This window comes from Dreissena polymorpha, chromosome 8, assembly GCF_020536995.1.
Source record: "Dreissena polymorpha isolate Duluth1 chromosome 8, UMN_Dpol_1.0, whole genome shotgun sequence".
Lineage (NCBI taxonomy): Eukaryota > Metazoa > Mollusca > Bivalvia > Myida > Dreissenidae > Dreissena > Dreissena polymorpha.
Window position 1 is genome coordinate 103,827,510 of NC_068362.1, and position 14,420 is coordinate 103,841,929.

The 14,420-nt window shown below is 34.3% G+C and overlaps 1 protein-coding gene across 1 annotated transcript in view; it reads left to right on the forward strand.

Moving 5' to 3' along the window:
- The window catches only part of LOC127841417 (histone-lysine N-methyltransferase PRDM9-like), a 209,716-nt gene extending 207,248 nt beyond the window's left edge, over nt 1-2,468 (forward strand). Inside the window, exon 10 of the mRNA XM_052370237.1 lies at nt 2,252-2,468. Within this exon, the coding sequence (XP_052226197.1) occupies nt 2,252-2,280 (29 nt within the window). The 3' untranslated portion in view covers nt 2,281-2,468. The remainder of the gene's footprint in view (nt 1-2,251) is intronic.
- The last annotated feature ends 11,952 nt before the right edge of the window (nt 2,469-14,420 follow it).

Below are 14,420 nucleotides of genomic sequence, written 5' to 3' on the forward strand. Positions count from 1 at the left end.
GGATGATAACTCAAAAATGCTTACGCCTAGAACCATTAAACTTCATAGGTACATTGATCATGACTGGTATATAACCCTTATTGATTTTCAGGTCACTTGGTCAAAGGACAAGGTCACAGTGATTCATAACAGTAAAAATGTTTCCTGATGATAACTCAAGAATACTAAGCCCTAGGATCATGAAATTTCATAGGTAAATTGATCATGACTAGCAGATGATCCCTATTGATTTTCAGGTCACTAGGTGAAAGGTCAAGGTCACAGTGACAAAAAATATATTCACACAATGGCTACCACTACAACTGACAGCCCATATGGGGGGCATGCATGTTTTACAAACAGCCCTTGTTTGTCTTATGTTGGTTAATGTTCATCTCGGTAAATTCTAGGTTAAGTTTGAAAGTAGGTCATATGTGGTTCAAACTAGGTCCACAAACCAAATCACAGAAAAGGTTAGTGAACACTCCAGAGGTCACATTTTCTTCCAGATCTTCATGAAAATTGGACAGAATGTTATCTCGATGAAATAAAATTTCAGTTTGAAAGTTGGTAGTTTGTCATAAACTAGGTCATTATGTAAAAATATAGAAAACTTCCTTTACCTTTCTACAGGTCACATTATCTTCCTGATTTTCATGAAAATTGCTTACATCCGGATGTCCATCTTAATCAAATCAAAAGCTGAATTTGCAAGTTGGTCATGTGCAGGCTAAAGCTAGGTTACAACTAAGTCAAATCATACACAAGTTTTTGACACTATAGAATGAGTTTTGGGTGAGCGATACAGGGCTATCTTGTTTTAGAACAGCCTGTAGTAAGAAAGGGAAGGTATTGTATTTGTTTCAAAAGTAACATTTTATTGTTATTGGAAGTAACTGAGCAATTTGGTTATTTTGCTCACTTGTTATGATGTGAAAAGGCGAGCTTTTGTTATCACTCTTTTTCTGTTGTATTTTATCCAAAGTTTATTGTGAACACATAAGATATCATTTTACAATGTTTAAATTTGGGTGTCACCTCTTTGCCAGATTCTTATTAAACTAGTCACTTCTATGTCATTTTGGGTTTCATATTCTATCAACAATTAGGGCACTAGATCAAATATAAGAAAAGGTCTGTTAATACTTTAGTGGTCACATTTTGTCTCTGATCCACTTGTAAATTGGTTAGAACATTATTTTAAATGATTTCAAAGTCAAGCTTGAAAGTAGCATATTCAACATTTAGGTCACAAGGTCTAGTTTCAGTGATTAACAGGTCACGTTCCAAAGTGGGTCATGTGCTTCCAAGCATTTGACCAATAACTAAAATCATTAAAATCTATGTTAACACTTACATTTTTTACCTGATCTTCACTGCAGTTGATCAGAATGTTCAAATAAATAAAAGTAAGGAACTCGGTAACAAGGCTCAACTAGACCGGATAGACGCAAATAGTTTGTTCATACTCACAATGCCTTTTTTTCTAGATCTTCATGAAAAATTAGTTAACACCACTAGGAAACAATCAGTTTCAGGTGAGCCACATTTTGCTGTTAAAGCTATCTATGTATAGTATAGATTGTTACAAAACCTTGTTTTTTAATAAAAATAAATGAAAAAAATGGCTTTCTAAAAGTTGTAGTCTTGGATGATATATTCCTCAACTTATAATCTACGATAATCTTTTGAGAAGAAAAACAAAATTTGACTATTATTATACCCCAACATACTGTGATTGGGGGAATTCTCAATTATGTTCCTCGAAAAATAATGGGTTAGCATATTGTTGCTGTTTTATCCAGTTGTCTGGACCATTACTCCCAAAAGTATTGTAAGTTCAAATATGAGATATTTAGGTAAATAAATCTCATTGAAGGGAGTGCAGTGTCCAAGAGCGAAAACGATTGCACCACAACCATAAACTATTGACCTGCGGATAAATGACAAGCAATAAAAATTACACAATTGCGGTGATGTAGATTAACTTAAATGGATGCTTATTGATTTTATGCTTTCCGGTGATTTATACAGAATTATCAGTGAAATAAACTGTTTTTTCACTGTTTTAAACAGTGAAAAATAACAGTGAAAATATCGATATTTTTCGCTGTTTTTCTGGGAAAATCGATATTCCGCCGAATCCAACAAATATCCTCTATATATCCATCTTCTTCAAAAGCATCGTCAAACCAGTACTTTCAGTGCTTTGATTTGTCCTATCAACAGGTATTAAAATGTTTGCCAAAATAGTATTTATTTTTATTTTCAGACACAATCAGTACTACTATATCCGCATGAAGACGGAAGAGCCAGGTGTGGTCACAATGAGAACGGGAGTCGCATGTCCAGAGGTCAAGGTTACTGTGGCTATGAATTGCGACCATATTCCATACCAACAACTGCGGATTGTAGAGGGCAAAGGACTCAGCCGAAACATACAAGAGTACTTGTACAATTTAAGTTGCCAGGCCATATCTCAGCGATGCGAGCAAGAATGTTACTTGCCCTTGCCCAGAAGCATAACTATAATTATGATCTCAGTTGAATTATCCGAAGGGATATTAAAAAATTATAACTCTCTGATTATACTCCTTTAATTGACGTTTCGGCATAATGCCTTTATCAAAACATTGGAAATTATATGTTAACTACATTTTTACGTCTTTTGACTGCACAATTTAAATAACAAAGAAAAATGTTTTTAAACGTCAAATGACGTTGTACATGATGACGTCATAAATGGCGTTATATAAAATGGCGCCAAAAAAATGTAAAAATTCGCCAAACATGAAATGACGTTAAACACTTACATATTGTATCTTAATCCTATGTTAATATGAATAGGGAAGTTCAAATAGATTGGTTTACAATGGAGTCCTGTTGCAATTTTGAAGAAAGAGGGCATAAAATGAACTATCAAGATAAGAAAAATAGAAAAACGCAAGAGTGTGATACACAAAAACTTAAATCAAACGATAAAAGAACTAAAAACAAGGGTGAAAAAAAACCAGCAAAAAAAGACACAATTGAAACAAATAATAATAGTCTTGACACTGTTACTAATCTGTCTTCAAGAAAGTTAACAGAAGCAGAAACAAGTCTATTATCCAAAGGAATATCTTTTGTACCGTCTAAAAAACACGTAGATTTATCTAAGATACACAGTGACCTAGCAGAATGGGAGAGACGGATGCGACTCGCAGAGTATTTCCATAGTGATGAAAATCAAGAAAGGAAAAATGAAAAGGAGGAATATGAAATAAAGAAAGAAAGCCGTTTTACTCCTGAACCTGGTAGAGAAAAGTGGCTAGATGCTTATATAGAAGCAGTTAAAAATGATATTCTAAATGGCATAAAAGAAAATGGACAGTCAAATATCACAAGACAAGAAAAACAAGCATTGCACACGTTACTAAATGATTCCAGTATAATAATAAGGCCTGCAGACAAAGGTTCTGGAATAGTGATAACAGACGCAAATGAATATGTAGAAAAACTCCGGAATGAACTTAATGACAGCACATCATATGAAAAAACTAATGGGAATGGACTTGACAATGCAAACACAAAGGTGAAGCAACTAGCAAATAAACTATTTAAAAACGGCATTATCTCAAAGAAATTACAACAATACTTGATACCAAAATATCCATCAAGAGGGAAACTTAAAGGAAATCCAAAAATACATAAAAAAGGCAACCCGTATAGAACAATCGTAAATGGCATTGGAACAAGTACTGAAAGAATAGCAGAGGAAGCAGAAAAGGAGCTAGAAACCTATGTTATAGAAACACCAAGCTATATAAGAGACACCACAGCATTTTTAAACGCTATAGAGAGGGAAATAACTACACCATTACCAGAAGGAATTATCTTATACTGTTTTGATGTTGTCAAGTTATACCCATCGATTCCAAAGAAAGAGGGCCTAGAGGCGTGCAAACAAGCTTTAAATGAACGCTGTACTAAGACCATCAACACTGAAGCGGTGATTGAAATGATTGAAACTGTTTTAGAAAATAATGTGATCGAATTTTGTGGACAAGAATACAGACAAAAAGAGGGAGTAGCTATTGGATCGAAACTTGGGAGAAATTATGCCTGTTGTTACATGAGAAAATGGGATGAACAATTATCTGAATACAATAAACAACCAATATTCTATAAACGTTTCATAGATGATGGGTTTGGACTATGGACACATGGAATTGACGAACTCATGAAATTTTTCGACTATGCTAACAAAATACATGAAAACATCAAAGTAGAATTAAGATGGAACACAACACAGATAGATTTCTTAGACACAAAAATTCAACTAGAAGATAATAAAATAACAACTGATTTATACTCAAAGCCAACCGATAAACATCAATATGTCCAATATGACTCAGACCATCCAACAAATGTGAAGAAAGCAATACCCTATGGATTAGGAATACGTTTAAAAAGAATATGTTCTGACGAAAACAAATACAGACATCGTAAAAAAGAACTAAAACAGAATCTACAAAAAAGAGGATATCCAAATAAATTTGTAAACCATGAGCTATCCCGAGTTGATAATTTAAATAGGAAAGACTTACTTAAGAAGAAAGAAACAAATAAAACAGCCAACAAGAGAGTACCACTAGCTATAACTTATTCAAACAACCTTCCAAATATCCACTCAATAATTCGAAAACATACAGACAAACTATATAAATCAGACAGAATGAAAAATATATTCCCAGACGTACCAATAGTTGCATACAGACGAGATAGGAATATCGGTGACATTTTAGTTCATGGAAAAACAAACAAAGAAATAAACAAACGTTTTCAACTAATACCACAATCGTGTAAGACTAATTGTATAGTCTGTAAAATGTTGACAAGAGGTTTTCATAACAACCCAAAAAGTGACATTCCAAACGAAGCAATAAAACAGAACTGTAACATTTATAACTTGGTGTACGGTATATTTTGTATTAAATGCCAAAAGATGGTATACGTCGGAGAGACGAGCAGATCATTAAAGGAACGTGCCAAAGAACACGAGGCTGACGTGCGACTACGAAGAGAGAAACCAATCTCAGAACATTTCAATGGTGCAGGCCACAGAGTGCAGGATATGGGTGTATCAGTGTTAACACAAATAAGAGACAGTTCCCATTATTACAGACTTATTAAAGAATTGGAATTTATAAAGAAGTTTCAAACGCAATCACCAAATGGACTAAAGACAAAAAATCAACTTGATGTCCTGCTACGGGAAACTATCTTGTAAAAAATATATGTGAAAAACATTTGATATTAATCATCAACATAAATGGATGTAAAACTAATAGTACTTTATGCAATTTATCTTGTCCATAATGTGTATATGATATATAGAATAGCAAGTATATATGATTATTTAATCAAATATCATTTGAATATTATACATAGATATGGATTGAAATAATAAGAGTCATTAAATAAGTTTACCCTATTTAATTTATGATAATAAGTTAAGGTAGATTATAATTACATATGATGATGATTATTTTATTGTAAAATATCAATTTATTAAATATATAAAGCACACATTTAACATAGGATTAAGATACAATATGTAAGTGTTTAACGTCATTTCATTTTTGGCGAATTTTTACATTTTTTTGGCGCCATTTTATATAACGCCATTTATGACGTCATCATGTACAACGTCATTTGACGTTTAAAAACATTTTTCTTTGTTATTTAAATTGTGCAGTCAAAAGACGTAAAAATGTAGTTAACATATAATTTCCAATGTTTTGATAAAGGCATTATGCCGAAACGTCAATTAAAGGAGTATAATCAGAGAGTTATAATTATGATGTCGCATCTATGGCATCAATGGCATCGACGGCGAAATTGTTCACACATTATAATGTCAATATTTACAGGGGCATGACAAATAACTTCAAACTTATTCTTCAGTAATTGTTGAATATCCTTAAATGTCTGTTTGAATACTTTGGTTTATTTATAACACATTTAAATAACACTTTTTTATATAAAATGACATATTTGAATTCACTTCTGCTTGTTTCTATAGAGTTCATGTCAAACGAAGAATTCTACATACAAAATAAGCTGCATGATAAATAAATTGTGAACATGCTAATAAAAATTGTAAAAAATAGATAAGTGTGAAAAGTAGATATTATTAAAGATTACTCAACTCTTAATTTTTAGGAAAGACACTTTTGAGAAATTAAAATCTAACATTATAGCACAATGAAATATTATTATTATTATTATTGGATATTGTTGGTTTATTTATTGATGGTGTTATTGATATTGATTGTTTTGAACATGATGTGTGTATTCCTATGAAAAACTAAATGATATATTGTGAGAATATGTGATATTGGTTTAGAAGAAAATGATTTAAACTGTATGGTTTTCTTGTCGATGTAAATATAAGTGGACTATGTTTCTAAGCAGCGCATGTTAGATTACAGCTTAATGTTAATCACAACTTTTTTTAGAACAAATAGATAATATATCTTTAACAAAATAATTGTGCTCTTCAATTTTATTTCATGTCTTTTTAATAAGTGTGGATTTTGATGAAACATACATCTGAATGCGGTTTACTTGAAAACGTTGTTAACGTTGTTAACGTCAAAACACCTCTGCAGTTATGTTACTAAAATACAAGATTCTCAGTAGGTAATGGAGCTATATCTTTAAATTTGGTTTCATAATAACAAGCACAGAACAGTCTTTATCAATCTATAGAAAACAGAAAATGTGAAATTTTGTCACAAATAAAGGTTTTTTCACGACATGGCTCATATATATACAATGTGTATATATATATATATATATATATATATATATATATATATATATATATATATATATATATATATATATATATATATATATATATATATACACTATGTATTTCCACTTTTTGTGATTTAAGATACATAAAGTATAAAGCAAACATACATCCACATATATAAACATAGATTTTAGCAAAAAAAATTGTACAAATGACTTGTTCATATCTCTATTGCTAAAGGAGAGGAACTGCTGGTCTGGTACGGAGACGAATTCGCCAGAGAACTTGGCCTCATCAGAGACAAAAACGTGTGCAGTGATTCCAGTAAAAACAGTGGTCCCTTGAAGAGACACATGAGGATACATACTGGACAAGACAGTACAAGTGTGAGGTGTGTGGCTATTTATGTAAACAGAGTGGTAACTTGCTGAATCACATAAGGATACATACAGGAGAGAGACCGTACAAGTGTGAGGTGTGTGGATATTTATTTAAACAGAGTGGTCACTTGAAGTCACACATGAGGATACATACAGGCGAGAAACCGTACTCGTGTGAGGTGTGTGGCTATGAATGTAACCATAGTGGTGATTTGAAGAAACACACGAGGATACATACAGGAGAAAGACCGTTTAAGTGTGAAGAGTGTAATTGTGCTTCGAAAGACAGAAGTTCGTTGAAGAGACACATGAGGATACATACAGGACAGAGAGAGTACAAGTGTCAGGAGTGTGATTATGCTTGTAAACAAAGTGGTAACTTGACGAGACACATGAGGATACATACAGGAGAGAGACCGTACAAGTGTATGGTGTGTGGCTATTTATGTAAACAGAGTGATCTCTTGACGAGACACATGAGGATGCATACAGGAGAGAGAAAGTACAAGTGTGAGGTGTGTAGTTATGCATGTAACCAGAAGTGTAACTTGAAGACGCACATGATGATACATACAGGCTAGCGACCGTACAAGCGTGAGGAGTGTGATTATGCTTGTAAACAAAGTGGTTTGTTGAAGACACACATGGGTATACATACAGGCGAGAGACCGTACAAGTTTGGGGTGTGTCGCTATGAATGTACCGGTAACTCGAGTAGTACCTTGAAGACACACATGAGGATACATACAGGAGAGAGACCATACAAGTGTGAGGAGTGTGATTATGCTTGTAAACAAAGTGGTTTGTTGAAGACACACGTGAGGATACATACAGGCGAGAAACCGTACGGGTATGTGTGGTTATGAATGTACAAGGAGTGATCTTTTGAAGATACACATGAGGATACATGCAGGAGAGAAACAGTAGTGTGAGGTGTATGGCTATGAATGTAAATTGAGTAGTCACTTGAAGACACACGTGAGGATACATACAGGAGAGAGACCATACAATTGTGAGGAGTTTGATTATGCGTCTAAACAAAGTGGTGATTTGAAGAGACACATGATTATACATACAGGCGAGAAACCGTACAAGTGTGAAGAGTGTGGTTATGCGTGTAAAGCTAGTAGTACGTTGAAGACACACAAGATGATACATACAGGCGAGAGACCGTACAAGTGTGGGGTATGTGGTAATGCATGTAACTTTAGTGGTCTCTTGAAGAAACACATGAGGATACATACAGAAGAAAGACCTTATAAGTGTGAAGAGTATGATTATGCGTGTAAAGATAGTAGTTTGTTGAAGACACACATGATGATGCATACAGGCGAGAGACCGTACATGTGTTAGATGTGTGGTTATGCATGTATCCAGAGTGATCACATGAAGAGACACATGAAGAAGCATGCTTGGTTATACTTGTAACCATAGTGGTGATTTGAAGAAACATGCTTGTTTATACTTGTAACCATAGTAGCCATAGTGGGGATTTGAAGAAACTTGCTTGGTTATACTTGTAACCATAGTGGTTATTTGAAGAAACTAGTTAAGTTATACATGTAACCATAGTGGTGATTTGAAGAAACATGCTTGATTTTACTTGTAACCATATTAACTAGGGATGGCAACGATTAATCGGTTTAGCGGTTATTCGTTTCTTAAGGAGGTTAACCGATTACAAAATTAATATTCGGTTAATCTCGCCTTTTTGTTGAACGCAATAAATGCTAAAATCGTTAGTTTTGTTTTAATTCATTTCACAGTATTGGTTAATCCGCTCATCTGATCGCAAATTATTGGCAATTACCACCTGCTATGTTTGACAATAACTGGACGTGGATAATGGTAAAAAAATAACATCAAAATGTAAAATTCAACGCGCAAATTCTTTTTTAGCTCACCTGAGCACAACGTGCTCATAGTGAGCTTTTGTGATCGCCTTTTGTCCGTCGTCCGTCGTCAACATTTTGTCTTGTGAACATTTATTGTCCGTTCTTTATGAAACTTGGTCAGAACATTTGTCCCATTGGTACCTCGACTAAGTTCGAAACTGGGTCATGCTGGGTCAAAAACTAGGTCACTAGGTCAAAAAAAAACTTGTTAACACTGTAGAAGTCACATTTGATGCCAAATCTTCATGTTACTTTGTCAAAATGTTTGTCTTAATGATATGTTGGTTGAGTTCAAAAATGGTTCCGGTCCGTTGAAAAACATGGCCGCCAGGGGGCGGGGCAGTACTCTTTATATGACTATAGAGAAAACTTGTGAACACTCTACAAGTCCCAATTATCATGAAACTTGGTGAAAACATAGGTTTCATTGATATCTCGGACGAGTTCGAAAATGGTCCAGATCGGTGAAAAAACATGGCCGCCAGGGGGCGGGGCAGTTTTCTCTATATGTATATAGTGAACAAATGTGAATACTCCAGAAGTCACATTTTTGGTCCAATCTTCATGAAATTTGGGCAGAACATTTTTCCTTATATGGCTACAGTAAAACCTTGTTAACAATCTAGAGTCCACATTTATTTTCCGATCTTCACGAAACTTGCTCAGAAGAATTTTTTTTCAATGATATCTTGGATGAGTTCAAAAATGGTAACCTTTGCTTGAAAAACATGGCTGCAAAGGGACGGGGCATTTTTCCCTATATGGCTATATATGGCTATAGTCAAATCTTCTTAACACTCTAGAGACCATATTTATTGTCCAATCTTCATGAAACTTGGTCAGAAGATTCATCCCAATAATATCTTAGAAGAGTTAAAAAATGATGCCCTTTGGTTGAAAAACATGGCCGCCAAGGGGCGGGGCATTTTTCCTTATATGGATATAGTAAAATCTTGTTAACACTCTAGAGGCCACATTTATTGTCCAATCTTCATGAAATTTGGTCAGAAGATTGGTCTCAATGATATCTTGGATGATTTCGAAAATAATTGTGTTTGCTTGAAAAACATGGCTTCCAAGGGGCGGTCTTCATGAAACTTGGTCAGAAGATTTGTCCCAATAATATCTTGTTATCTCAGGTGAGCGACTTTGGGCCTTTCAGGCCCTCTTGTTTTAAGACACTGCTTCTTTTAGTTTTGATGAATATTTGCACATTTTCCTTTTTAATCAGCACACACCAGTGTTACGATAGTTGTAATCTGTATGAGAAACATAAATAGACTACAACAGAATGAATGTAGTGATTGACTTAAAGATGATGGTCATCTTGAATAGTTATTGTCGGATATGTTCGTCCCACCGTTTGTTTATTTTTATTTGAGCACTGGAACTCTTGATAGAAACTATTAAAGTTCATCAGTAACTATTTAAACGTTTTGCTCTATTGTTATGTTTGGTTATATATTTGTTTATATGTAGTAAGAATTTTCGAGAGCGCAAGTAAACAAGTTTGCTTAGTATCCCATTAACATTACCACGGTTTGTTTTATTATTCATATATCCATCATATATTATCCTATTAAGATAAACACGCTTCATTTATTATTTAGTTGACGTTAAATACGCCTTATTTATTATTCCTTGATCAAAAACACGTTTCATGTAGTAAGCCATTAGCAAACGGACTAACACTGAATTTCACATACCACGCGATTAAGAATGTTTACGCGTTTTCAAAACAAGAAACTCTATTGGGAAAACATAAATGTTCAGGCCAGTGATTTTATAATAAATAATGCGTATATTTTATGTTACTTGACTTGTCAAAACGTGACTCATTCTCTTTTCATGTAAGGCAATACGTGCATTCAAAAGTAATCATTCCCCTAAAAATCCTAATAAAACGGCGTCATATGAAAATGGGCCCTATGCCATATGCGGCCAGCGTTGCCCCAGAGCAGCCTGCGCAGTCACGCAAGATCTCGTGGTCTCATTGGCGTGCAGTGTTGCTCCTGGCAAAACCAAACAAATGCGTTAATTGGTCTGGAGCTACATATGTCGAATATTTTCGCACGACGCAGATCAAATAATACTCAGTACGTTTGTGTACTCGAATATAGCCAATGCCATTGTTAAGTATAGCACTGCGCTTTGGTGTCATCGCAACTTCCAAAGTCAACTATTATACATAAAAAAAATGAGTTGCATTTAAATATAATCATGATAGTTCTCCTTTTCCTTTTCCTAATTATCATCAATTTCAGAAGTGTCATGATAATCAATATCATCATCATTAGCAGCAGTACCAAAGTCAGCAGCAGTACCAGCATCAGTGGCATGTCACTGCATTTAAGTATTAGTATAACCACAATCGCATCATACCCCTGTGATAAACAAGGGACGTGTTCGCAGATGTTCACATTATTTGAAGTGTGTCATTAAAAGCCTTTAATAGCTAGATTTGAACATCGGTGCTACAGAGTTCCAGTATAAAAACAAAGACACAATTTTTAAATGAAAATCAAAGAAAAGTATCTGCCTAACGAAAATCCAGTGTATGTTGAAATTTCGTCCCTGATTAGCCTTTGCGGACTGCACAGGCTAATCTTGGACGACACTGTACGCACATGCCTGGTTTTCTCACAACGCACAAGTAATTAGGTTGCAAGACAATCAACAAGACAGAGTATATTTGCATATACATGTAATTGCTTATAAACGTCAAAGACCTATAAAATACATATTTTATAGGTCTTTGTAAACGTATATGTTTTTCGGATGTTTATCATTTATGTGGTACAAAGACAATTGGTTAACCGGTTAACCGCTCGAATATCGAAACAGGTTAACCGGTTAGGAATTTGATTCGGTTTGCCATCCCTAATATTAACCATAGTGGTGATTTAAAGAAACATGCTTGGCTATACTTCTAACCATAGTGGTGATTTGAAGGAACATGCTTGGTTATACTGGTAACCATAGTAACCATAGTGGTGATTGGAAGAAACATGATTGGTTATACCTTTAATCATAGTGGTGATTTGAAGAAACATGCTTGGTTATACTTATAACCATAGTAACCATAGTGGTGATTGGAAGAAACATGATTGGTTATACCTTTAATCATAGTGGTGATTTGAAGGAACATGCTTGGTTATACTGGTAACCATAGTAACCATAGTGGTGATTTGAAGAAACATACTTGGATATACTTATAATCATAGTGGTGATTTTAAGAAACATGCTTTGTTATACTTGTAATCAAAGTGGTGATGTGTAGAAACATGCTTGGTTATGCTTATAATCATAATGGTGATTTTAAGAAGAAACATGCTTTGTCATACATAACCATAGTGGTGATTTGAAGCCACATGCTTGTTTATACTTGTAACCATAGTAACCATAGTGGTGATTTGAAGCAACATGCTTGGCTATACTTGTTATCATAGTGGTGATTTGAAGCAACATGCTTGCTTATACTTGTAACCATAGTAACCATATTGGTGATTGAAGCAACATGCTTGGTTATACTTGTAATCATAGTGGTGGTATGAAGAAACGTGCTTGCTTATACTTGTAACCATAGTAACCATAGTGGTGATTTGAAGAAACATGCTTGGTTATTCTTGTAACCATAGTGGTGATTTGAAGAAACATGCTTGTTTATACTTGTAACCATAGTTGTGATTTAAAGAAACGCATGAGGATACATGCGGGAGGATGACTTTAAAAAGTGTTAAGTTTGTGTTTATCCATGCATCCATGGGAAGAAGACTTAAAAAATGTGTTTGGTTATCCAAGTTTGCATGGAAGGAAGACTTAAACAAGTGTTAGATGTATGGTTATCCAAGTATCCATGGGAGGAAGACTTTACAGAGTGTTAGATGTGTGGTTATCCATGTAATCAGAGTGGTTCCATGAAAACTCGAAGAGGCACATAAGGATATATAAGAATATAAGAGAAGAAAGAGCTAAAACAAGAAACTATTACATGATCTCTGAAACCAGTAGAGAGACCCAGTGACGCACGTTTTTTTCTGTATGACCATATCGTATGACGCAATAAATCATTGCTTTGTTAGATCTGCATTCAATATAAATGTTAATTTACTCGGCATATGGTTTTTATAATTTAATATGAACAGCGCCTTATGCGCAAATATTTCGTTGCCTGCTTTGCCCATCTTCAATTTGAAAATCCCAGTTTCATAATGTACGGTACTATTTACTTCGGAAAATGGCATACCTTTGTTCACATTTCACATGAGTTTTATAATTTGCCTTTAAAGAGTTGGTTACTTGAATGTTATTTACGACAAGTAGATAACTGCTTTGTTCATTTTTACCTTTTCAAGGTTTGCCACATATTTTTCACTTTTTGTTTTCATTGTGCTCTACGTGTTTTACTCTCGCTCTTAGGAGTATTCCATCAAGATGTTTGTGGTTAATGTCTTACACTTGCTTTGAATGATTTTACTTTCAATAATGGTTTTATCGATGGTATTTATGTTATGTTATTGTCTGTCGAATGAGTCGACTTCGCGTGTTTTTGTATTTATTTAAATGAGGCGGTTCTTCTTGTTATACTGCATAAGTTACCTTTTATAATCTCCAATAAAGTATTTGGGTTTGCAACTGTGCAACATCTCATGTTTTATTTAAGCTCGATATTGCGCATATAATAAAATGCACATTTATTAGTGTGCATATAATACAATGCACATTTATAAATACTAATGTACCGTAGTACTGGTAAACTTGCTAACCCAGGAAAAAAGTGTTGCGTTTGCTAACAGACCATGATATGAATGAAATACTTTTTGATAACGGCAACAAAACAACTAACCAAAGTAACAAACACTTTTTGGGGGCCTCATGTCATGAACTTACCCTCATTCAAATAATTATGATCACCTTGGCATACTAGTTTGTAAAAAGTTACCAAAAAGTGTACAAATACTAAACATGCACGCTCCAGCTACCATCCCATTCATCGCAAATGAACAGGCCAAGCAATAATAGTACAAACTGAACCAGAAGTTTTCACGGGCCACGCCAGCTAGTGTAATTTAACATTCTTTCCAACTCGTGTGAGTATACTAAATAACTAAGGTAGGAATGCTGGGACACACTCCGGGTCCTCACATAATCAAGCCTCATGCGCGGAAGAACCTCATAAACTTTGAGTTACACACTTGACTAATTCTCGGCGAATTACACTTGCATAATGTTTATATGTGTACTTATGCTTTTACCTTTTATTGCATACATGTTGTCATATATATTATTTAAAGGGACTTTTTAATATGGCTAAATAACAATTTTAAAAGATTCGTCATGGATTCGAAATCAACCATATAC